Raw genomic sequence first — 27,712 nt, 5'->3', positions numbered from 1 at the left:
TCTCCTTGGTTATCTCTTTCAGATTTCTGGCTTTGTGGTCCACCCATGTCCAAGTGATATATCCACTTTCGAACCTTCCAACACCACCTCATTAGTACTGCACTCACCTCTGCCTCCTGACTCTCTTGAGGTTCTGGTATGTTGATGGTAAATTCCACCGTGAAGGCTGATGCAACGTACCTCTCCATTCCTCTGCCATTTCATTGTTTCCCATGGCTACTTCTCCAGCTTCATTTTCCAGCAGTCCAGTGTCCATTCTTTGTCTATCTCTCTTACCTTTTTATTTCTCTTAAAACACCACTTTCATCTTCTATATTACAAGCTAGCTTACTCTCATATTTCATCTCCGCCTCTATTGCTTTTTTACTGCTCCTCTGCTGACTTTTAAAGGCTTTCCAATCCTCTGGCTTCTGGATAGAGGACTGATTAAGATGCAGTAAACAGAGACTAGATAAAAATCATGCGTTATGAAGTTGACAGCAGTAAATAGTGGACTGTCGCAAGGATCAGTACTGAGGCCTTGGCTAGTTCTGGTATATATGAGTGATGAAGAGAAAGAGTTACGTATACAATAAGTTATATATCCATAGTTGCTAATAATACAAAGCTAGTTGAAATAGTAACTTGCTGGGGAGGACACAGGCACAGTCTGCAAAGAGATAAAGACAGGGTTAAATGACTGGGCAAAAAGATGGCAGGTTGAATGTAATGCTCGCAAGCGAGTTTATTCACTTTGGTCATAAGAATAATAAAGCAGAATTTTTTTATATGCTTGGAACATATAACTCGTCTGCTTGTACAAGGAATGCTCAAGTCAGCATTGCACTGCAGTAAGAAGGCAATTGACATGTTGGTTTTTGTTGCTAGCAGATTGAAGGACAAGATGTCTGGCTAAACTCGCACAATGTGTTGGCAAGACCACATCTGATGTGCAGCATGGCATTGTTCTCCACAATTTCGATGGAAACAGATAGATGGAGGTGATACACTGAGGTGATACACTAAATTGGTCCCTGGATCAGGAAGTTGTCCAATGATACAGAGCTGACTACATTGGGCTTCTAACCTCTGGTGTTTAGAACAATAAGCAGCTTTCTCATTGAGACGTATGATGTTGAAGGCATTTGATAAGGTCAACATTAAGAGATTGTCTGCAATGGTTATCGAATTTAAGACCTGGAACAGTTTTAGCATAAGTGGCCAATCATTTGGAACTGTGACGAGCAGAAATTGCTTTATTGAAAGGGCTATGTATCTATGGAATTCTACACCAGAAGGTTGTAAATACTCTGTATACATTTAATATCGAGAGAGATGGATTTTTAGTGTCTAAAGGGATGTATGGAGTGAGCAAGAAAATGGAATTGAAGTCCAAGACTAGTCATGATCATAGTGAATGATGGAACAGGCTCTACAGGCTAACGACTGCATGCCTGATTCTACTTAATTATGTTCTTTTCAAGAAGTCACCGAGTGCTATATTCATTCTCTTTCTCCGTTTTGTACTAAACCAGTGATTACCTATTGCCATGAATAGATGTGGAGAATTCCTGACGTCTTTCAAAAGTATGTGCTTTAGATTCCAAAGTTGTTCTGCCTTATTTTCTTGCACCCTCAAGATGATCATTCAGGAAAGCTAAGTTTATTGGCTCTTTGAGTTTTGCAGTGTTAATCCTGTCATGCAAAACCAAAGCAACAATTTCATAATCAATGGCTTTGTTTATCCTTTATTGTTCTGATTAAAACATCAGAGACCACTGCATTTCTGATTTTGAAAAATGTCTGAATAGAATACAATGGTTGTCCAAGCACACCAAATCTGAGAATAATCTTTTTTTTTGCGATTTGGACTCCAACATGATAATCTGGAACATTCTTCAGAGATGTTCAACTATCCTCACCTAATGTCTGTCCAAAATGCCCCTGTAGATTTTCAATTAACTTAACATTGTAGGTTCTGTGCTTCCCCTGCAGAACAGTAAGCATTTTGCTGTCAATTATCTTTGTCCTTATTACAATTTGAACCTGGTGAGCTCTTTCTTGAAGTGGCAGCATGCCATTCTGAATCTCCCTCCTTTAATAAGCCAGGAAGCTTAGTAGCTGCCAGCACACACAGCTGAAATATTCTGATGCTCCTGTTCCCAGTATTGGAGATGGGGCAGTTAACACAGCCTGTCCCACTTCAGTAAGTTTGACAGAAGCTGCAGCGTTTCTCATCTGTTCTATCAAGTTTACCTAGTGAGTTTGTTTGTGTAACTAGAAAGTTGCAACAGATTCAAAATATGTCGTTTCATGCATTCTGCAATTAATAGTTATTCATAAAATAATCCTGTCAAAGCACTTAGGTTTTGTACATTTTGCTGAGTATTAATTTGTACCTGACAACATGATGACACAGGGAATATAATAAATTGATTTTATAAGTAAGGATCAGAGGAACCCTGATATATATAGATTCCCTCCAGTGTGGAAACAGGCCCTTTGGCCCAACCAGTCCACACCGACCATCCGAGTGTGTGTGTGTGTGTGTGTTTAGTTTTTAGATGTATACAAAATCTAACGACAGATAAACTAGCAAGAATTATTTGCTTTTATACATTCATGCAATGTGGGTGTCACTGGCTAGGTCAGTATTTATTGCTCACATTAATTACCGTTGATTTAGAGTAGGCTTGCTGGGATATTGCACAGAGGGAGGTAAGAATCCACCACATTGTGGCTCAGGAAGTTTTACTGAATCGTTTACCTTTACAGACCTGTGCGGAGTTAACTAATTTCACCTGGAACAGCAGTGAGGCATTATAAGTTCACGACCTCAGGTTAGGGAAGTCGAAAATAATTTTTAAGGATTCTTCTCCTGTTAATTATCCAACAATCCCTCCCGAATAGACTGGGGCTGTGTTACTGCCAGTGGCAGCAGTAAGAGCAAAGACCACTGTCAGTGTGCCAGTGTGCTCTTGAGTGAAAAGCTGTAACCAGATCCCAGCCAAAAGTCAATAACTTCAGGAAAGAACTGAAAAGAGACAAAAGACGCTAGTCAAAAAGTTAGCAAGAAAATAATTTTTTTTGCAATGTGGTGTATTGCAGAAGAATTATAACAGTTCTAATCGAGAAAAAAAATAATCACATGCTTTTACTAAAATGAAAAATCGAGTGAAGGTCTAAGTGGTTTATGCTTCACTCTCTAACCAATCCAATAAGAATAAAAAAAAGTTATGATTAATTACTAAGATTGCCAAGAACTACAAGAATGGGTTTAGTTGAAAAGGAACAAAAGACATTTTTTGCTTTGGTCCCAGTAGTCTTCATTATGACGTCCAGAGCTTGTCTGTAACAATCAACACAATTTTTCACACTGTAGTTGTTTTGTGTAGTTGAATTGCTGACCCCATTTCAGAGCTTCTTTTTTCAGCAGTGACTTGGAGACTATTGGGTTCCAGCTGTGAAGATCCACTGTGTGAGATATTTCTGAGGGGAATTTTAAGACGGATGAGCTTGTGAGGTCGGGTGGGGGCCAGGGGCTGTTAAATGGGGAGGAAATGCTGAACAAATTGGGAAGCCAGTTCCAACCTGTGGATGTCTGGCAGTGGGACAAGGGGTAACAGTGAACCAGCGGCCAGAAGGCAGTTTAACAATTTGAACATGTTAATGAGGCCAGCCAGCTACCTTGATTGAACTTACATTGCAGTTGTAAAATTGCGCGGCCAGGTTTTCCCAGCCTCGGGGGGGGGGGGGGGGGATAACTGACAACTCTAGGCAGGCAAAGATGTTTTGGCGAAAAGACAAGTACTTCTACAGCACGCCTTGTAGGTTAGCAGAAGTACTTCATCCTTCCCTCACCTCAGTACCAAAGTCCCATGCATCTGAATTTCGCCCAATGCATGGAGCTCCACAATCCAGATTGGATCCCTTTCGATTCACCCATATCCAAATGAAATGCAGTCTCTGAGCTCTCTGTCCCTGCTATGCACTCTAGGAAAAGGACCCCACAACCCAGGCTTGCACACATGCCCATACAGGGTTGGAGTTTTGAACCCTCAAACTTGGAAATCATGTCTTTGACCCACCTGCTGGTCTTGTAGACTTTGCTGGAGTGACCATAGCAAACTGGAAGCCAAAAAATCAGGCTGACTTCTGGATGTCAAACTTGTTAAGCAGAAATATCACAGTTAAAATCTAACCGCATCTGAGGAAACCCAGACTTCTAAATTGTCCATCTGAAAGTTCTCCCCCCACCACTTAGGTAATTGTCTCCAGTAAATATTCAGACCTTGGTCTTCAATTTAACTCTTCTCATGTTGGAAAATTGTTTTAATTCATCAGGGCTCAAGTAAGCACACATTAGCTTTCAGAAAATTAATTAATAGAAATGACATTGCTTTCTCGATTTCCTCGAATGTCAATTTTCCAACTTCATAATGTCTGTGACAATCCACAATTGAATCAAACATTGAAGCTGCAATTAGTATTTGGTTAAAGCAAAGAGAAAATGTTCCTTTAAGTGTGATTAATTGATGCTTTTGCCGTAGTGCATGTTATAGTGTAAAGATCAAAAGATCACTGACTAAATTATTTGTAATAGTTTTATGAAAGGGATCATGTAAGATGCATCTTAAAACAGTGAATTTAATTTCTAGTTTATTATTTAAAACTCAACAAAGAATTGTTGCTTTTCCAGACAGTTAATCATTTATGACATCGTTAAATCTTCTCAAAATAATTGTACCACTACCAGTTTGAAAATACATTCAACACATTGTACTTGTCCTGTATAAGGTCACAGCGAGCAAGCCTTAAGTCATTCTAATGACATTTTGGAATCATTGCATGCTATGCCAATGCGCATTGCTTAACTTATGAGTTCTATGGCATTGATGTTCTGCCTTTAAACAAATAGGAAGTTGGTTGTTTTTAAACTATGGAAAGAATAATGAACCCCAGTGGAAAGGGTGGATATATGCCATTTTACTTCTAAATTTTGCATAAAACTACAGGTCTGTCTTGCACTTTTTCGAAGCACCCAAACTAATATGGTTTAGATTGTGAATCTTCATCTTCAAGCTGTGGATGCACAAGATTGGTAGAAATAGCCCTTCAATAATCTTATCTAGTCTCCTGATCGGACTCTTATTCCTGTGCTCATTTCAGCATCCTGGCTTCGTAGACGATGAAAAAGCTTTCAATTGTGTTTATCGCCAAAAGTTAATAGACATGTTAGTGAAATGTGACATCGACAGTAAAGATGTGAGATTTATTCACAGTCTACATTCAAACCAAATAGTGGGCTTCAAGCTAGAAGAGGGACAATCAGATATGATTCAAGCGAAGAGAGGTGTACAACAAGACTGTGCTGTCACCAAAATTATTCAATCTGTCCACAGAACAAATATATTATATATACTGCCAGGGATAAAATTGGAGGCAACAGTATAACATACTTTCTGTACATTGACACGGTACTCTTTTCACAGAATCAGTAGAGGCCCTGTGACATATCATAGATCAAGTGAAATTTAGAAGCTTAGAAAATGGATTGAGTGTGAATGCCAAAGTGGCTGAAACAATGCTAGTCAAAAGGAACACGTTAGAAGAAGCTAAAGTGAGAGTTAAAGTGAATGGTCTCACTCTGAAGCAAGAAGAGAAGTTTGACTATTTAGGACAAGTGGAAGTGAAAGATGGCAGATGTGATGTGGAAGTGAAGAGAAGGATAGAAATAGCCAGAAATAATTGTGAAGGAGGTGTTAACAACAAGCAAATTCAAACTTAGAGCAGGAGAAAACTCAGAAGATGCAGCATTCTATTCACTTCACTGTATGCCTAAAAAACTGGACAATATGTTCTGGGGAAGTAAATCAAAGCTATTGGAATGTGGATGTTAAGGTGCATGCCGAAACTTCCATGCACAAACCATAAATCAAATGGAGAGGTGTTTGATATTGCAAAACATAATAAAACATAATGAATGACATCAGAAATGAAAATATCAATATTTAAGTCTTTTGATCCCAAGTGAAAATTGCAGGGATCTCTTTTAAGGGCAAAGTGCAGGGCAGCAGAAAGAGATAGCTGTCGGTGGATGATGGAAGTAACAGTGCAGTTGCAGATGAGCCATAGTGGATGCGTGAGGATATCACAAAACAGATGAACGTAGCATTTCCAGATGTCTGAGCCCCTGGTAGATCTAGCTACAAGAAGCAACAACATTAAGAATGTTCTCAATATGGAGATTTGTGCTCTACCCATGAATACCCGCCTCCCCCTCTCCTTTATATCACAGTCCTCTTATGGCATGGACACTGTTTTCTGTCCCAGTGCCCTGTGTTCATTTACAGCTAGATTCTGAGTAGGGGACTAGCCTTCCCATTTCTTGCCAGGAAACCTCCTGTTAGACTTCCAGGGCGATGGAGCTGGGAGTCTGGAGGTTTCCAGATTGTGAAGGCACCTCCAACAGGTTGCAGATAAAGCTGCTGATTTTTGCTGGAGATGAAGGGTTAATGGTGAGGGGTCAACAGTGGCAGTTAATTTACTAACAGTGGTTGGGGGATGGGGAGTTGTGGAAGTGAATGAGGAACACCAGAGAGCCTGGTCAATTTGACAGCTATTACTGAAAGTGGAACCCATTATAGACTAAGGAAATGTTCATCTTATTAAAATTTCATTGCCGTTTAATAGATTTTCTTTAAAGCTCCACTTTTTCTTCAATCAAATTAAAGTTTTTCCAAGCTGCTGACTCTGTTCCTAATGGACAGTGAGTATTCAGCTTTTTAACAGCTTCTGAAGACTGCCAACCAACGGACATTTTGGGATCGTAGAAGATGAGCTCTTCAGGAGCTGATTAATTACCTAAATGGTACAATACAGGTGGTCCCACTTGCCTGTCCTAATTTCCAATACCACCCCCACCCCACCCCTACCTCTCTGCCCCCTGCCTTGCAAAAAGTGGCAGATTGGAAACAAAGGTAGCACGCTGTGATGTGTGATTCTCAGGCCATTGTTGTGTGTAGCCTGCCTCTATTTCGGCACTCGAAAATCCAGTCTCCAATCTTCATTGAAGGCATGTTGTCGGGGTTAGGTGGTTTTGTCTCCCTTCTCACCATGCATTGTAATGTTTGCTCAGCAAATACGAGCGAACGCTCTCTGCTGCTCTAAACTTTCTTTTGAGGTGTCATCAGTTGTTTCCATCTCCAGCAGGATGCAAATTTTTCACTGATATCGATCTTAGACTGAGCTGATGATTCTGATTTGCCCTTCACACCGAGAGGTTAAACATTAGCAGATGAAAAACTTTGCTTGTAACTGTGAAGCTTGCTGAATAATTGTTGAGATGAATGAAGGGTTACAAGGTCAATGCAGAAACACCTTGCTCAGGTAAGTCACAACCTTGCCTTTCTAACATTGTCCAGGATGCAAATCCCTGATGCTTTGAGCTGTTTAGACAAAGGCTAATGGTGTGTTGTTGGGAAGAGTAATAAGACATTCTTCTCGGTTGTTTTATTTAACAAAAGACTCTTTAACGCTTGTTGCCTCACATTCACCACGTATTCTCGATCCATGTCAGCTGATGTCCCTCTACATGCTCCCCTTGGGCTATTAAGCCTTTTTGCCAGCCTACGTCCTATCATAGCTTGACAAGGATAATGTCTTTTTGATTTGCCTTTCAAAGGTCCCCTTAAGCAAAAAATAGCTCACAAGACCAAGGACGTGCCACGATCTATGAAAAGCTGGCCTGACTTCATCAAAATTGTCCACATCCTTTTATCCCACACTGACAAAAACTGGGAGTGGGATGAGGAATTAGGATTCAGGTTCCACACCTTTTGAAGGTTCTGTAGGTTCTCCACAACTCCTTGGAAATCCTGTTGAGTAATAATTTTGTGTCAGCATTTACATAAGAGGAAGAGGTCAATTTTTCGCAAATTTGAAGGAACCTGTTGTTGAATCAAGGACACAGACTTGTTAAAGTTAACGTTAAATACTGTTATAGCAATGAAGAAAGCCATGGTCATGAAAAACAACAAATCCCTTTAAACAAATTGTTTCTATCCTAAAATTTTAAAGGTAATGGGTGAGAACGGTGTAACTATTGGATCTATAATCTTTGGAAGTTCTGTCCATCCAAAAAACATCTCTTTGACTGGAAAACTCTTCATTTTACTTCATCCTTCAGAAAAGGGGAGGGAGGGAAAGTGGGGAATTGTAGATGAGTTCAACCAATGTGTTAGGAAGGTAGTAGTCTATAATTAAAGGATAATATAACTGAATGCTTTGAAATGTTTCCGCTGATCAAAAGGGATGTGAGCTTTGCAGGCAAGGCCATTATTTGGTGTCTATGCTCATCTGCCCTTGAAAGCAATCTGTAGTAGTTAGCACAACTAAGTAGATTCCTGGACCATTTCTGAGGCTGTATAAGAGTCAGTCACATTGCTGTAGGTATGAAGTTGCATGTAGGACAACCATAGGAAATAGGAACATCGAAACTGGCAGCTTGAGTTGGCCACTCAATCTGCTCCCAGTCTGCTTCACCATTCAATAAGATCATGACTGATCTGGTTGTGGTCTCAATTCCACTGTCCTGTCTGCTCCCTATAAACCTTTGATTGCCATGTCTATCCAAAGCCTAACTAACTCCATCTTGACTAACTTCAATGACCCCTCTTTCACTCCTTTCTGGTGAACAGAATTCTACACATACTGATGAGGCTGCGAGGTGGAAAATACAATCTCCTCACCCCCTCTTGAAAGGGGACCTCCTATTCTTGAACAGTGTCCTCTAGTTTCCCCACATCCTCCTTGCATTGTTCCCTTTTTAAGATCGGCTGAGGATCTTAGATGATCTTAGAGATTTCTTCTAATCTCTAATGAATAAAGACCCAAGCTGTTCAACCTGTCTTCATAAGGCAATCCCTTCACCCCAGGAATGAGTTAAATGAACTTCTCTGAACTGCTTCTGATGCAGTCATATCCTTCCTCAAGTGAGAAGAGCAAAACTGTGCAAAGCTTCAGATGGGCTCTGGTGCTCGCAGCAGGAATAGAAATTAACTTCCATCCTCCTTGCACTAAACACCAAAATTCCTTTGCCTTCTGAATCACTTGCTGCAGGTGCATATTAACTTTGAGCACCAGCAGAGGGGTACATGAGGTACAGATTGGGAAAGCACTCCCAGAGTCTGAGTGATCCTCCTGCCTTGCAGGAAACTAAATACATTTTTTTAAAAATGTATTCACAGGATATTGGTGTCACTGGCCAGGCCAGCGTTTATTGCCCATACCTATTTGTCCAGAGGGCAATTAAGAGACAACCATGTTGCTCTGAGTCTGGAGTCAAACATTGGTCAGACCAGGTAAGGACAGCAGTTCCCTTCCCTAAAGAATATTATTGAACGAAATGGCATTTTCTGACAACCGATTAATACTTTCCGGGCCATCATGAGATTCTGAATTCCTGATTTTGATCGAATTAAAATTCCACTCTCTGCTGTGAAAGTATTTTGACCTTGGACCCCTGAGCATTGCCTGTGTCTTTGGGTGGATCAGCTAGTGATGATACAACTTGGCCATTGCCTCCCCTGTCTGCTTTGATAACAAAACCTTCAAGCCATTAGGGTAAGGGCAAGTTTATTGACTTTCTGCCTGGCCCTGCCACAACATTTGCTGTGTTCCTTGTGTGTGTATGTGTTAACGAGCTGGGAACTGTGTCCTGGTGTAGGAACAGCCAGAAGTGATGCTCTCTCCCACATTGGCTGCCAGACCTAGAAGACTCTTGCCACAGAACTGTAGAAATTTGCAACTGTTGTCCTCAAACTGCAGTTGATGCTAGACCAGTTGTCAATTTCAAATCTGAGATTGTTGCTCTAAAGTATGAAGGGATAGCGAACAAAAGGAGGTTTGTCAAGTTATCTTGCAGAGATCAGCCATGTTTGCGTTAAATGGCAGGACACCTTCAAGATGCTAAATGACTTCTTGTTCCTATGTTCTTAAGGTTCTTAACACAGAAAGTTGGGACAGGTCAAAACTTCATTTTAGAGTCCTATAGTCATAGAGATGTACAGCATGGAAACAGACCCTTTGGTCCAATCTGTCCATGCTGGCCAGATATCCCAACCCAATCTAGTCCCATCTGCCAGCACCCGGCCCATATCCCTCCAAACCTTTAGTTTAGATTAGATTACTTACGGTGTGGAAACAGGCCCTTCGGCCCAACAAGTCCACACCGACCCGCCGAAGCGTACCCACCCAGACCCATTTCCCCTACATTTACCCCTGCACCTAACACTAAGGGCAATTTAGCATGACCAATTCACCTAACCTGCACATTTTTTGGACTGTGGGAGGAAACTGGAGCACCCGGAGGAAACCCACACAGACACGGGGAGAATGTGCAAACTCCACACACAGTCGCCTGAGTCGGGAATTGAACCCGGGTCTCTGGCGCTGTGAGGCAGCAGTGCTAACCACTGTGCCGCCCAATTCATATACCCATCCAAATGCCTCTTAAATGTTGCAATTGTACCAGCCTCCACCACTTCCTCTGGCAGCTCATTCCATACACATACCACCCTCTGCATGAAAAAGTTGTCCCTTAGGTCTCTTTTTTTATATATCTTTCCCCTCTCACCCTATACCTATGCCCTCGACTCTGGACTCTGGACTCCCTGATCCCAGGGAAAAGACTTTGCCTATTTATCGTATCCATGCCCCTCATAATTTTGTAAACCTCTATAAGGTCATCCCTCAGCCTCCGACACTCCAGGGAAAACAGCCCCAGCCTGTTCAGCCTCTCCCTGTAGCTCAAATCCTCCAACCCTGGCAACATCCTTGTAAATTTTTTCTGAACCCTTTCAAGTTTCACAACGTCTTTCCAATAGGAAGGAGACCAGAATTGCACACAATATTCCAACAGTGGCCTAACCAATGTCCTGTACAGCTGCAACATGACCTCCCAACTCCTATACTCAATACTTTGACCAATAAAGGAAAGCATATCAAACGCCTTCTTCACTATCCTATCTACCTGTGATTCCACTTTCAAGGAGCTATGAACCTGCACTCCAAGGTCTCTTTGTTCAGCAACACTCCCTAGGACCTTACCATTAATTGTATAAGTCCTGCTAAGATTTGCTTTCCCCCAAAATGCAGCACCTTGCATTTATCTGAATTAAACTCCATCTGCCACTTCTCAGCCCATTGGCCCATCTGGTCCAGATCCTGTTGTAATCTGAGGTAACCCTCTTCGCTGTCCACTACACCTCCAATTTTGGTATCATCTGCAAACTTACTAACTGTACCTCTTATACTCTCATCCAAATCATTTATGTAAATGACAAAAAGTAGAAGGCCCAGCACCGATCCTTGTGACACTCCACTGGTCACAGGCCTCCAGTCTGGCAAACAACCCTCCACCACCCTCTCTCTTCTATCTTTTAAGCCAGTTCTAGATCCAAATGGCTAGTTTTCCCTTTATTCCATGAGATCTAACCTTGCTAAACAATCTCCCATGGGGAAGCTTGTTGAACGCCTTACTAAGGTCCATATAGATTACATCTACTGCTCTGCCCTCCTCAATCTTCTTTATTACTTCTTCAAAAAACTCAATCAAGTTTGTGAGACATGATTTCCCACACACAAAGATATGTTGACTATCCCTAATCAGTCCTTGCCTTTCCAAATACATGTACATCCTCTCCCTGAGGATTCCCTCCAACAACTTGTCCACCACCGAGGTCAGGCTCACCGGTCTGTAGTTCCCTGGCTTGTCTTTACCGCCCTTCTTAAACAGTGGCACCACGTTTGCTAACCTCCAGTCTTCTGGCATCTCACCTGTGACTATTGATGATACAAATATCTCAGCAAGAGGCCCAGCAATCACTTCTCTAGATTCCCACAGAGTTCTCAGGTACACCTGATCAGGTCCTGGGGATTTATCCACCTTTTAACCATTTCAAGATATCCAGCACTTCCTCCTCTGTAATCTGGACATTTTGCAAGATGTCACCATCTATTTCCCTATAGTCTATATCTTCCATATCCTTTTCCACAGTAAATACTGATACTAAATATTCATTTAGTATCTCCCCCATTTTCTGTGGCTCCACACAAAGGCTGCCTTGCTGATCTTTGAGGGGCCCTATTCTCTCCCGAGTTACCCTTTTGTCCTTAATATATTTGTAAAAACCCTTTGGGTTCTCCTTAATTCTATTTGCCAACGGTATCTCATGTCCCCTTTTTGCCCTCCTGATTTCCCTCTTAAGTATACTTCCTCTTCCTTTACACTCTTCTGAGGATTCACTCAATCTATCCTGTCAGTACCTGACGTATGCTTCCTTCTTTTTCTTAATCAAACCCTCAATTTCTATAGTCATCCAGCATTCCCTATACCTACCAGCCTTCCCTTTCACCCTGACAGGAATGTACTTTCTCTGGATTCTTGTTATCTCCTTTCTGAAGGCTTCCCATTTTCCAGCCATCCCTTTACCTACGAACATCTGCCTCCAATCAGCTTTCGAAAATTCTTGCCTAATACCGTCAAAATTGGCCTTTCTCCAATTTAGAACTTCAACTTTTAGATCTGGTCTATCCTTTTCCATCACGATTTTAAAATGAATAGAATTATGGTCGATGGCCCCAAAGTGCTCCCCCACTGACACCTCAGTCCCCTGCCCTGCCTTATTTCCCAAGAGTAGGTCTAGTTTTGCACCTTCTCTAGTAGGTACATCCACATACTAAATCAGAGAATTGTCTTGTACGCACTTCAGAAATTCCTCTCCATCTAAACCTTTAACACTATGGCAGTCCCAGTTGATGTTTGGAAAGTTAAAATCCCCGACCGTAACTACCCTATTATTCTTACAGATAGCTGAGATCTCCTTACAAGTTTGTTTCTCAATTTCTTTCTGATTATTTGGGGATCTATTATACAATCCCAATAAGGTGATCATCCCTTTCTTATTTCTCAGTTCCACCCAAATAACTTCCCTGGATGTATTTCCAGGAATATCCTCCCTCAGCACAGCTGTAATGCTATCCATTTTGAATCTAATCTATTGCTCTTTCAATACATAGGATATTTGGTACAATCCAAAGTGGAAAAACCTTTCACTCACTGGAATGGCAATGCCTTTCATTTTGATCATGCAATTCTTTTGGTCAATGTTTATTTATCTACAGAATATGACAGAGGCTGTTTTATTTGTGCAAGTGTTTCATCAACTACTGGACACTACAGACAGCATCCTAAAAGCGCTGATATATTAACTTCTAGCATTCATTTTTGAATTTGAATCCAGTCCTCCATCAGCCTCTGCATAATGATTCTTCCAACTCTGGCACAACTGTCTTTCTAAGTTTAAAACTGTGTGCAGAAACCACTTCTCTCAGTTGTTAAAGGTGTAGACGGGTTTGAATTTTCTAGTTTTAAAACAGTCAGCATTCTTAACAGTAGCTCTGTGGGCAAGGTAACTGACAGGCTGGTGTATACAAACCTTGAAGGTGTACCAGCATTGAGATATTCACAGTCATCTTTGACAAGCTCCAAAACAATCATGAAGGTCAGACAGTCTCTGATAATCCAAGACTTTGTTATATATTATTACTCACTTCATGATCATTAAAATACACTGGCCGTATATTTTCTGTATGCCTCATAAGCCGTGATCGTATTGAACAGTACAGCAGGATATAGACTATCTCTCAGCAAGCCAGGTATTAGTAATATAAGAATCAAGTGTAAACTGCAGTACACATACAGCATGTTGGCTCAGTGTCCGTTCTGACAGCATTCCACGAGCAGAGTGTGACTTCAAACTGCACAAATCCACTCCATAAAGTTTCCATTATGTGGAACTGTATCATCACATGATGTTGAGTAACCAGATGAGCTTCCTATCTGCTGTTTATGACATTATGTAAAGTCCATGATAAGGTTACTGCCTTGTAGTCACTTTCTGTTGGAGCTATTGTTCCCAGACAATCAATTAATTAAGGTAGCCCTGCCTGCACACTGTCACCACATCATATTCCAAACAGCATTGGCATTCTGGACATGTTTCTCCATCACATTTTAAAATTTGTCTACTTATAATTTTAAAGAAATGTCAACCCATAATTGTATAATACTTAAATCCAGAGTGACAGTCAAATGGCTTATCAGTGCAAAATCCAATTCAGGCACTCGTTGGTTTTAATATCTATAAAATGCAGTAAATAGTTTCAGTGACAGGTTAATACTGGTTATAAGTCCATTTCAGGTTCCAGATCTTAAATTAAACATTATCGTTCACTTTATTAAAGGACATATTTGCAATATGTTAATGCTTGGCAAAATAATAATTGTCGTTCCTGTACCAACAAGACCCATCTGCAGTATTTCTATACAGTCATCAGAATTGAATGTTTCGGGTACATGCTCATGTCTACATTATTAATTTAGAGCAATTAAACTTTAATCACAAGCAAATGTTTTCAAATGCAGATTTAAACAAGCCAAGCAGTTATTTTTATCTGAAGTGACACTAATAGAAGCTACACTGAGTTGATATTTGTCATGTGTTCTCATAGACACTATCAGTCTGGCACCTTTATCATTTCTGATTTTGAAGGAATAATGACAGCTTCTGTACCTGTGTAAAGCTTTTTTGTTCATTTGCTGTTTTTTTGACATTTTTAAACAATTATCAATTTCAAATTATTGTTAACAGTTGAGTAGATTATATTGGAGGAGATAAGGATTTTCATTAATTGTGAAATGTCCATTGCTATTTTAAAAGGTGGCACACAAAGCAGCTAACTGGAGATGTAATTGGATTTTGAGCATGGATTATGTACAAAGACACCGTGCATGTGCAAATGTTCCTAATTTACTGCTTAGAATAGTATTAGATTCCAGATTTGAAAGGATGTATTTATACTGCACCAAGCAAATTGATCTAATTGCTTCTGAGTTCATGCCTCCCTTTATTATAATGTCTACCTATTTGACTTCTATAACAACACCCAGGTTTATTACTGACTTGGGCAATGTGCTGTTAAAAGCCTTTGACACTGTGTTCTCCTCTCTTCCCTTTTCCTATTTTACTTGACATTGCCACAATACTGGTTAATCACCCTTTCTCACCTCTTCTCATCATTCAACCATTCATTTCCTAATCTCACTATCTTTAATATCTCTCACCACCCCAGTTTACCACCTGGTCCAAGACCTTTGTCTCCTCAGCCTCCCTGGCTTTCCCATCCCGATTCCTCACTTCACCACGTATCCTCTCTCTTTTCCTATAATATCACACAACCTTCTCAGGATCCACATTAGTAGCCAGTCGTCGTTCTGAAGCATGTAACATTGTCTTTATCACTGTCGACATCAATTTTAATGTTCTCCTACCCAACTTCCCATTCGCACCTTGACTACCTCATAAAGTGTCAGTTCAGCCAGAATTCTGATGCCCATATTTTAGCCTACATCAAATCCTATTCACTCATCACTCTCTTTCCTTGCTGATTAGGAGTTAGCTTTGTTGAGATTCATGGAAGGTTTCTCTCTATGATGCCAAGAGAGGTCTCTCACCATATCTTACCAAACATTACCCATCTAAATTCTATGCCCTTCTCAGTCGATTCTAGCCCATTCTACAATTCACCATAACCAGAATAACTTGTCACCACCAGGATATCCCAGATGGACTGGCATCCGTGGGACCAAGCACCATTTGTCTGGAGCGGCTGTGTTCAGCTCCTGACATCAGCCCTGGGCATGGCAAATGAGAAAATTTGGCACCCTACTTTGCGGCATGGCCCTTGGTGAGCCTGGTGGATCAGCTGGTGAGGAACGGAGTGTGTACCATCCCCGGAGCAAAAATGGAGGCCACACACCAGGCGATACCAGACTGGTCTGGAGTTAGAGCAGTCTCAGCTGTATGGAGGAATGCATAACATTGTAGGAAGAAGGTCAATGACCCCCTTCACTCTCCTTTATAAGTGCGAACATCCTTTCTCTGATACCTCGCATGCTGTCTCTCTGTTGACATACTCTCCTCACATTAGGGCTCAAGCTCTACCACTTGCACTGTTGTCTGTAACATCCTTCCTCCCTCACTGTCATCCACCTGAATCCCTGACATCACTAACTCAGTATGCCCTTTGTGCTACTGCCTCAGTATGCCCTTTGTGCTACTACCTTATTTGCTCAGGACAACTCTCCATCTGCACTAAAAATAACAGCTGTGCCATCCACATTCATATCCCTTCATACCAGCCTCTCTCTCATTCCAGTAATAAACTAGTAATTCCAGTAATACTGAGCGAATATAGAACCTGGTGCACCATATGACTGACTGTGTGTCCAAGCCCATTTTGTATGTGAGACTGCTATTGATTTACTGTGCCAGGGCCCTCTGACCGAAGACTATCTCCCTTGGCTTGACTGAGGATTGCTAACAACCATGACAAGCTTTGTGTCTTCACTAAACAGTATGTCAATGGTATCTCAGGCTGAGGTGTCATAGCTCAAATAGGCAAAGTGCAGGGATACGAAGAGCATGCAGATAGGTTCAAGGTCAGTGAATGCCATAAGGACAAGTGAGCATACTGCAAATACAGCCTGGCCCAGTCCATGAGCTGGGTGCATGTATCTGACAGCATTACGATAATTGCCATTGTGCTCCAGGGTATAACACTGAAGTGCAGAAGTGTGTTTTAAGTGGATTGGAAATGTACAATGAGGGTTTTTAGAGTATGGCACCATGTTAGATGCCAATGTCCAGGGATATGGGGTGTGTGTGACCAGTGCCCCTGGGTAGTTATACCATGTTGCCTGGTGTCTAACATGGAGGTCCTTTTAGAGCAAGCTGAAGTGGCCAGGTTCCTGCTCTGATGTCTGTGTTGAGAACTCTTAGCATCTAGTTTGCTCGTGGCAGGCAATAGGATAGGAAGCTTCATGTTTATGACGTGAGACGTGTTATTAGTAAGGTCATTAACAAACAATAATTCTCTTTAATAGGCAATGCGCTGTTGACTTGCGAGATTCGTGCCTCAATGCCCAAAACTTAGTGAAATGATGCAGCAATTTGCTCCTGACATTGAGCTAGGTTTGCTGAATCTCTTGCCTGATGCTGCCATATTTGTTGTATCCCAAGTCATTTTGACCCCTATAAGATCCTCCCCTTGGTTACACAACATTTGAAATTTACAAATCATGCCCTTGTGTTAAAAATCCTCCATGGTTTTATCCTTTTCTATTTTTAAACATTTCTACAGCCCCCACAGTCGTGCTGTCCTTCCATTTCTCAGGCTCAAGCTTTATGTATTCCATTCCCTTTCTCAGAACCCTAGCCTGTGTGGTCTGCAATCCCTACCTTCTGTTGTGTTATTCCACAATAATGCTTCCACCCTGTTCCCATGTACATTGTCTGAAGCAAATGGCATCATTGTATTTTTGGATGCCTTGTGGACAACACGCAATTTTCAGCAGTTGTGAACTCATGCTTTCCTTTATTGGTCAGAGTATTGAGTACAGGAGTTGGGAAGTCATGTTGCAGCTGTACAGGACATTGGTTAGGCCACTGTTGGAATATTGTGTGCAATTCTGGTCTCCTTCCTATTGGAAAGACGTTGTGAAACTTGAAAGGGTTCAGAAAAAATTTACAAGGATGTTGCCAGGGTTGGAGGATTTGAGCGGTTGAATAGGCTAGGGCTGTTTTCCCTGGAGCGTCGAAGGCTGAGGGGTGACCTTATGGAGGTTTACAAAATCATGAGGGACATGGATAGGATAAATAGACAAGATCCTTTCCTTGGGATGGGGGAGTCCAGAACTAGAGGGCATGGATTTAGGGTGAGACGGGAAAGATAGAAAAGAGACCCAAGAAGCAACTTTTTCACACCGTGGGTGGTACGTTTATGGAATGAGCTGCCAGAGGATGTGGTGGAGGCTGGTACAATTGCAACATTTAAAAGGCATCTGGATGGATGTATGAATAGGAAGGGTTTGGAGGGATATGGGCTGTGTGCTGGCAGGTGGGACTAGATGGGGTTGGGATATCTGGTCAGCATGGACAAGTTGCACATCTCTATGACTCTGACTCTAAGTGACCAGGTCTAGCAAGTGACAACAGAGCTGTTACATTTGATTGCAGAAAGAACAACTGCAATCATGTATCAGGCTTGTTAATCAGTGCAGGTAGAATGTGGGTCATCCATTACCAGAATGTATAAACAATGAATTTTTACAGTGCTATTTGTAAACTTGCTGCCCAGGTTCAGTGGCATATGTTGAATTAATCAACAAAAGACTACTAAGCACAGATAATAACAGTCTAGCTAATTCACACTACAATGCAACCGCAATGTCCTATCACTTGTACTTTCAAATGCCTTGATAACCTAAAATTTTGTTAAATAGTATCATTTAACAGGTATTTAAAGCAGCAGATAAGGAAGATTGCTCATTTTGCTTGTCTAAATAGATCACTTGGCAAGTGAAGAGCAGCCGTTATGTCATAAAATATTTTGTTCTGAGTTGTTAAATCTCATTGTAGACAAGTGCAGCTTGATGCAGTTTCTGATGTGCATTGATTTCAGCCGGCATTGAGAATTTCTATCTTTTATTAATTGATAACGCTATTAGAGTGGAAGTGAAACACTGTGCTGTTGTGTCAAGGACTGAGGGTTTAATGTTCTCTGTTCTATTTTTTTTTTAAATCTCATACCATCATACTATACATGGTGATTGTGCCCAATCTGTTCTCTCATCAGACATTCCACACTCCGAGCCTTGGTGATGAAGAGTTTGAGATTCCACCCATAACCCCACCGCCAGAAACAGACCCCACCCTGGGGCTAACCGATGTGGTGTCAGGTTTCCAAGGCCTTACTGATCCATTGCCATCACAAGGAAATGAATTCACCCCCCATTTCCCCCCCCAAAGTCTGGAACTGCCTTCGATCACGATATCCAGAAGTATTCTGGACCAAGATGGTGGACTCCTCAGCAATGCTTTGTCTGTGGTGAGTGAAACTTTAATATAGCTCTCTGGAACACGATCTTTTATTTCGAGCAGGAATTAGACATGGCTTTGACTATAGTTGATTATAAATTCTTGAATCAAAAATGAATCTGTACAGACTACTATCCAATTCATTAAAGTACACATTAATACTTGCATATATTTTGAACAAATACAGTATTTCATTTGTGTTCATGTGTCTAATGCAGTTAGTCATTTAATGATCATTTCCTGTTTGCAAAAAAAAGCGAGAAAACTTAGTCCCTCTTTTGTTCATTTGTTTGTACCATTATGTGAACAAAAGAAATCTACATGTACTGAGCTAGTCAAATTGTGGTTCTACTAGTAGTTTAGTGGGTAGGGCTACAATTGGATGAACTACAGAGACTAGTTAGGTCACAGATTCAATCTTCAATCACTGCAGTAAGGTGCTAGAATTGACTTTAGTGCCCTGGGTCAGGAGCAGAAGTAAGATTCCCACAATCGATTGCTATCCAGAAATCTGTTGCTGCAACTGCATTGATATGAATGTTTGCGAAATAAAGATCTAACCCAACTCAGCTGTGGTGCAGTCCACAGTCGGTCAACTTGCTGAAATTCCCTATCAAAGCTCAAACCTGAATACTGGAAACCCTTAAGAAAAGGGAAGAAAATAGATGAAAATGAAAGAATACTCAAATGAACACTACATTCCCACACAAATCCTGCCTCGATGTGGTAGTTAAGAAATGTGAACGAAGCAGCAGTTAATTTACTTTGGGCTCTTTAATCAAAGATTTGGCTGACTTTATGAAAAGTTAATCCAGACTGGTGAATTATAAATGGGCTGATCAATTTCCTGTCTGCTTCATAATCTTTCAAATGCTAATGAGTATTTGATTTGCTTTAAACCAGGTTAAGTTATTATAGAAGTCTAATGTATAACTACTGACAGTGACTTACAGTTTTAAGTCGAAGTTATTCTTCTGAGTGAGAGGTTGAGTTAGTGGTGTCGGATGGTGCTAGAAAAGTTAAATGGGGAAAGTCTCTGGCAGCCACCGAATATCAGTGAGGCTGGAAGCTTAAGATTTTTTAAAAAATGTATTATTTCACAGGCTGGGCATTGGTGAGCAAGAACAGTTGTGTTGCCCATTCCGAATTGCCTTTGAACTGAGTGGTTTGCTGACCCCATTTCAGTGGGTTTAAAATTAACCTGGTTACTGTGGACCTGAAATTACATGCAGGCCAGAGTAGGGATTGATGATCGCTTTTCCTTCCCAAATGATATGAGTAAATCAGATGGGCTTTACAGTAACCGAGAACAGTGGTTACAGTCACCATTACTGAGACTAAGTTGATATTCCAGATTTATTAGAATCATAGAAAATAGGAGCAGGGGGGGTAGGTCTTTTGAACCTGCTCTGCCATTCAATTGAATCATGGCTAATAATCCAGTTTATTACCTTGTTCCCTTCTCTCCATACCCTTGGATACATTTAGCCCAAACAACTGTTTCGAACTCCTTGAAAACAAAATGGCATTACAGCAAAAGTTACAGAATTACAAAATCGCAGACCTGTTGTGGTTGCTCAAGGAGACCATTAAGTCCATCGTAACTGCACTGGTTATATTACCTAGTGCCAATCTCCTGCCTTTTTCCTCTTTTTCCCTGCAAACTGTTTCTACCCAAATAAACATCCAGTTGAATGCCTCAATTGAACATGCTTTCCACACCTTAAGTACCTGCTGTGTGAAAATTTCTTTTTCTCAGATAACTTTATTTTGTAACATCATTGTAAACCTCTGCCCTTTCGTTCATTTTATTTTCTTTATGAGCAGGAAGAACTCCTATTTATTCTATCCAGCCCACTCATAATTTAAAAGCTCTACCAAATCTTCTCTTCACATTTTCTCAAGGAGAATAGATCCAACAACTTTAATCTATCCTCATAGCTGAAGTTTCTCATTGCCAGATTCATTCAAGACCATTCAGCACCTGTCCCCATTGCAGACTTTGTTCAAACATGGATTAAAGAGCTGAATTCCAAGGTGAGGAGAGACAGCCCTTAACATCAAGGCCACACATGATTGAGTGTGGCATCAAGGAGCCCTAGTGAAACTGGAATCAATGGGTATCAAGGGGCAAACTCTCCACTAGTTGAAGTGATGCTGGGTATGAATGACGATGGTTGTGTTGTTGGAGGTCAGTCATCTCTGGGACATCTCTGCAGGAGTTCCTCAGGGTAGGCCCAATTGTCGTCAGCTGCATCATCAATGACCTTCCCTGTATCATAAGATCAGAAGTGGGGATGTTCACCAGTGATTACGCTATGTTCAGCTCCATTTGTGATATCTCAGACACCGAAGCAGTCCATGTCCAAATGCAACAAAATCTGGACAATATTCAGGCTTGGATTGACAAGTGACAAGAAACATTCACGCCACACAAATGCCAGGCAATGACCATCACTAAGAAGAGACAATCTAATTAATGCCCCTTGACATTTAATGGAGTTACTATCACTTGAATACCCACTATCAACATGCTGGGGGTTACCATCAGGAACTCAGCTGGACTTGCCACATAAACACACTGGCTGCAGGTCAAAGGCTAACAGTACTGCAGTGAGTAGCTCACTCCCCAAAGTCTGTCTGCCATCTACTAATAAAATTTAAGGATGTGATGGTAATTGAATTAAATTAATAAATGAATTAAATTCTGCAATCTGTGGGATTTGAATCTGTGTCAAATGTCTTTGCAACACTCCTCATGGCCAGGAGGAACAAGAATGCTCAAACGTGATTCTCTGTGCACCCATCATGGTCAGACCACCTCATGGTATATAACACACCTCACCCTGAAATTAAACTCCCCAGTGCTCCAGCTTCTCGACCCTGGGTTTGGACCATTTCCACCCATCCAAGTCCCACCAAGGTGAAGCATCAATCCAGCCAGTCCCATTCTTGCTTCCAAATCAATCCCCATCTGAGAGGAAATGCTAAGCTGGCTGGCCTCAAGGTGGGCCACCTGCTGGAGCCAAAGGTTGCATTTTGTGAAATTTAAAACTCCCTCCCGTTCAGGGAATCTCAAACCTCTGGTTTTCCCATGTGTGATTGGCCTAAAACCCCACTCCCAACACATACAAATTTCCTTCAAACTGTCCATATTGGTTTAGCAGTGAAACTGTAACAAAATAGTTAAATCCTAATAAAGATGGCATCATTATTGTAAGATGCCCTCTCTCCAATTTGTTTTTAATGATTACAATGAAAATAGAACAATAGAAAAAAGGACTGTGATTAGTTGAACTGGATAGTGGGTAGCCCTGGTGCCATCCTGCCTCTCCTCTGGGTAAATGGCCTGAGCGTGGATGGTGCTGGAGAATTGGCACACTGGCCAACCACATGAAATTCAGTAGTAGTCCAGCCCAGTGCCTGTCCCTAATTGGGGCCTATAAATAGAGGCTGTTTACTTTACAAGCAATGCCTAGACATGTTTCTTTTTCTCTTTCAAACAATCACCTGCAGCCCATGGTTCCTTTTACAAACTGTACTCTAAGTGTGTTTTCAGCTGTCAGGTCAATGTTTGCGGACTGTAGTCAGTGCTGGTAAGTGACAGTTTAGGTGTAGAGCTAAGCGCTTGCACTAAAGCAGGTGCTTCACACACAGGTTTAGTCATTCAGATAAAATGCAACCCAGCTGCTCCTGGAATGTAGCATTCTAAGAAACATTATAATCTTTAATATTCTGAAAAGCTAATACTGCAAGCTTCAAGTCATTTTGAATATTGGTGCCACTGCATTCAGGATTTGTGATCGCTCTTTGTGTTCCTACTCTTTGTTTCCAGTTTCTTACTCTGAATCGCATAAAATTCCATGCAGTCCAGTTGTTATAATGCTAATATGTTACTAATGTTGGGAATAAATCAACTGCAGACCTAAGATTCCCAAAGACCATACAGTATGCATTAAATGATAAAGATGCTCTCAAATAGAAGCCTATTCCAGATTCCAACAAGCATTAGTGGTTAAAGTAAAGGATTAGAAATCTTGTGTAGATTCAGATCCACCCAATTATGTTTCTGGTAAGTGGAAAAGTGTGCTCGGAATTGTGAATTTATGAAAGGTGTCTTGGTGCAGTGGTGATGTCCCTACCTCAGGGCCAGAAAGCCTGAGTTTAAGTTCTGCCTGTTCCAGTGGGTGTTATGACATATCTGAACATATTGTTTAAAAATGTCTTCCTTTGGCAGTCTATCTTAAATCAAGGAAAACTTGCAGTGAAACTGCAAGCTATTTCTCTGGCCTAATTTGCCAGCTATGTGAGTTAACTGTCATGCCAGAAATGCAACAAGTCTTTGGGAGAGGAGGGAGGGAGGGATGGGCTGGGGTATTTTTCACCTTCACTGTTTAGGCAATAATCCGATGTAGCAGATTACACACCAATTGTGGAACCTTTCCAAGTGTCATCCCACTGCTTTTCAACCTGCTAACACTCACTCATCTGTGCATGCTGAGAGTGAAACATCCCAGATCAACAAGCCACTGGGTTACCTAATTGCCATTGCAATTTCAACAACAGAAATTATCTTACATTTTCAACTAGTAGTCTAACTTCGCATCCCTTAGTGCCATTAAAACTTATCATCCGCTTTATTCTAGTTGGGACCTAATTTTCCATTTGATGTCGGAGGCTGACAGGTGACCTTATAGAGATTTATAAAATCATGAGCCTGGATAGGATAAATAGACAAAGTCTCTTCCTGGGGTGGGGGAGTCCAGAACTATAGGTTTAGGGGTGAGAGGGGAAAGATATAAAAGAGACCGGAGGGACAACGTTTTCACACAGAGGGTGGTACGTGTATGGAATGAGCTGCCAGAGGAAGTGGTGGAGGCTTGTACACTTGCAACATTTAAAAGGTATATGGATGGTATATGAATAGGAAGGGGTTGGAGGAATGTGGGCTGGGTGCTGACAGGTGGGACGAGATTTGGGTTGGGATATCTGGTCAGCATGGATGAGTTGGACCAAAGGGTCTGTTTCCATGCTGTACATCTCTATGACTCGATGTATGGAGTGCGGTGTATAGATGCTCAGAAAGATGTTCGTATGGACATTGCTCAATTGTACTTCTTCATAGGTTAGCATTGGCAGCAATTATGATTGTTGTGAGCAACATGAACAGCATGAGTTTTGAGGATGTCAGGGGTAAGATGGGCAGTGGGGGTGAAAATAGGAAATGTTACACTTGCGCATGCATCCTTACTACATTTCAATTAAAGATGTAAATTGATGGTGGTTTATGTTAAAATAGGTTACGTTTCTATTTTTGTTTCTTTTCAAAGAAGAAATTTAGTGGCTTTCAGCACTGATCCATCACCTTTATATTTCCCTTGGGTAATATACCAGAGATGTACAGTAAACCATTCCATGAAGCAGAACATTCTTTAGATTTTTTGTTCAAAAGAATGTGTCATGTTGTTTGATGAGTTGCAAAATAGTACAAACATTATCAGCACACATGTTTATTCGAAAAGTGGATGAAACAGAATGCTTTCTGGGTTCTGAATTAAAAACAAAACTATGCTCCTTTTGAGGCAACAGACAAGACTATTCATTTATTCATCTACTAACAACACAGTCATAGTTATTTATAGATTTTGGAAGAGAGGTGATTTGTGCCACAAGCATATAATTTAGCTTTCAGAGATTAAACACTTTTCCTCCTTTTATATAAGATTTGCAGTATTTGCTTGCAGCATGATCGACACTTTCTGCTCCTGGAAAGTATTTTGCTTTCATGACAGACAATGGAAGAATTTCAATCCTGTAGAAATAATCACTGCTGAGCGAATTTATTATACACTAAAATAGGGAGACTAATTTCTGTACATTGTGAATCAATTCTAGAATCTGATTGGAGAAATGAATAGGTGTCATGTCATTTTCCAGGAACACTGTCACATTTTACAGATTGGTAGCAATATATTTGTTTTACTGGTTTCATAATTTCTCTACCATAAATATTATTTCAAGCAAATTTTCAAAATCATGATAGCTAGTCCGCATGAAATAATGGGAGAGTCGGGGTAGATAGCTATTATACTGTCCTTGTGCTTCTCTGATCAGGCCTCCAGTCTTGTTCAGGAAGGTTGAATGAAATTGTCGTCTTCATGCCAGTTGTGCATGGAGCTGGGTACTCTTGGTCAAGTCGCAGGTTGTCAGTGTTCCACAGCAGAAAATTGTTCTCGCATTGACACCAAATTACAGTCTCATTCAGAGAATTCATGAGAAAAAGCTAGTGTGGAATGTGAGGAAAAAAAGTGTACTGTAGACAAAGTAGCACAAACTCTGGTCTCTTCCTCCAGATTTGACTGCAGAATCACAACATTGTTAGTTGCAGTTATGACGAACCCAATTATTTCTTGGCTGTTTAGTTGCATGGACCATCTGTCTAAAGAAGAATATTCTACCTCAAGGGAAGAACTGAATGGTCAACTTGCCCTGAAACATCTCATCAGCTGTTCACTAGTCAGCATTCACTGATAGTGAAGCAGAATGTAACCTTAATTGCCCTTTCTGACCTCGTGATAGATACGACATAACGAGGCCATGTTGAGGGAAAATAAAAGATGAATGGTTACAAATGGTGTTTTACATCACACATGTTTTCCTATTTCCAGTTTAAATTCGTAAGACAAAAACATTGTAAAGTTAATATTAATTCAAGTAAAATAAATGGCATGTCTCTTTCACGTTGCAGCATGAATTACACAGTAATGACCTTCATATGGCTTTTTTTAATGGGAAAAATGATATTTGAACCATTGGCATATAATTCAATGTGTACTGAACCCTCCATCATAAAATCATCTGTATTTGCCCAGGTTCATATGGAGGCAATTTTAAATTCAAGTACATCGGAAGACTTTCATATGTCAACTTAATTGTAATTTTAAGAAGATATCTTTGAAAAGTTTTATTACCCGATTTATGATCAAAGCAATAAAAGCTGCATATTTTTTAAAAAAAGACTGTCATCTAATCTGAAAAGTTCTGATGTTGAATATAAGTATTTTGGACTTGTGATTTTAGTGTGATGTGAAGCTCTTGATTGGATTATTATTTTGTAATGCAATTATGCACATCCATTAACCTGTACAGGCATAACATTGGAGATCATAATTTGTAATTCCTTGCATTTGTGACAAACTGGCATCATTCCCTACAATGGATTAAAAGCGTTTTTTTAGTAAAATCCCATAAATCACACATTTTGTGCATCAAAACAATGTTTTTAATATGAAATATACATTTAATTAAACAGATTCTATTGATAATTCCCTTTTCACATTATTTTATTGTTATTAATAATTCTATAGATATTCTGAGCCACTTCTTTCAATCTATAGGTGGTGGTTCAGCACATTCACATTCTTTTAACACCTTTCCACAATCTGTCCAGTCCACTGAATAGCAACGATTTCTGTAGTACATCAGTTTCAGAAAGTGGAATTTTTACTAGACAGCTATTGTGACATATTGGGTCAGTCAGAAATGAAAGATATTCATGCAAGCATGCAATACTTGTAATGAAGTCTCACTCTGACCTTCTGTATGATTGATTCTGTAATTTAGTTTTCTCAGGCTGTGCCAGAAATGAAATGAAATCATGTTGAACAAGTTCTGAATACCCACAGTGCACTACGAAAAATCTTCAGCCCAAGAGGCTTGAGGGGCAACAGCTGAGCGATTTATCTCTGCACTATTATAGGCTTTGCTAGCATTCAGAATTTCATTTTTCTCATTTGGTTTAAGAGCTTAATTCTGCAGGTAGTTGTGAATGGAAAAAAAAATAAAACACAGTTCACATATAAATTGCCAGAACAGGAGTATGTGCAGAGGGCTGATAAAATATCTGAATAGAGTTGACCTTTCATGTTAGTGAAAGTTGCTGGGGGATTCATCCTCATAATTACCATATAGATTATTTTATTCCTGTTCTGCAATGAAACATTTCAGAGAGCACTACTGCTGATTGAATGAAAATTGAACTTGTTAACAGTCTTTCCAGTTTTGACTTAGAAATGCTATGGAACTCTGCTGTATGTTATGTAAAGTTAGTTTTAATGAATTCTGATATTAACTCTGAAGGAACAGTGAATGTCAAAGCAAAAATGACTCATCCTATACCCCTCATTTATTATTCAGTTAAAGCAGTAGATTTTGATTTAGTATGCATTCTATACTATTAAGTGTGCAACTTACTAAAGTATACATGGTATTTAGAATGCTCCTTCACACTTGCGTGGACTGGTATATCACAGTTTAAGAGTTCATATCCCCCTCTGTCAGCCAAAATTCTTCACTTTCCTGTGGCAAGATAGACAAGATTGCAATCTGTGTTTTGATTGAAAATGTGAATTGAAATTGCTAATAGCTCACTACAAAGAAAATTGCTTTATATATCAGACATATTGGTGCATAATTATACATGTCTACCAGACCCTGTTAGTGAATATTCAATTAAGCCTGAAAGGAATGTGTTTTCACACGATCAATGTAAATCAAACATTTATTTGTATATTTTACTCCATAGTAAACATGTCCATGATGGTATTTTTTGTTGTGATTTGTAGCTATTTAACTTCCAAGAACACACCAGATATCCTTTCTTTTTATGTAAATGTTGTATGTAATCTCAAAATCAATCCAGGTTTTTTTTAATCAATTGAGTGAATTAACAA

At 40.3% G+C, this 27,712-nt stretch overlaps 1 protein-coding gene across 3 annotated transcripts in view; it reads left to right on the top strand.

The window, feature by feature from the left end:
• The window catches only part of tox3 (TOX high mobility group box family member 3), a 113,920-nt gene that overhangs the window by 64,304 nt on the left and 21,904 nt on the right, over window positions 1-27,712 (top strand). For 2 of the 3 annotated variants that reach the window (XM_072547348.1, XM_072547346.1), the window contains exon 3: window positions 18,739-18,990. In XM_072547348.1, the coding sequence (XP_072403449.1) occupies window positions 18,739-18,990 (252 nt within the window). Of the gene's footprint in view, window positions 1-7,198; window positions 7,369-18,738; window positions 18,991-27,712 lie in introns of those variants that run through there. The other variant, XM_072547347.1, reaches the window with a different exon arrangement.

This window comes from Chiloscyllium punctatum, chromosome 26 (genome assembly GCF_047496795.1).
Source record: "Chiloscyllium punctatum isolate Juve2018m chromosome 26, sChiPun1.3, whole genome shotgun sequence".
NCBI lineage: Eukaryota > Metazoa > Chordata > Chondrichthyes > Orectolobiformes > Hemiscylliidae > Chiloscyllium > Chiloscyllium punctatum.
The sequence above is the reverse complement of the archived record's forward strand: the minus strand, read 5'-3'. Positions and strand labels throughout refer to the sequence as shown.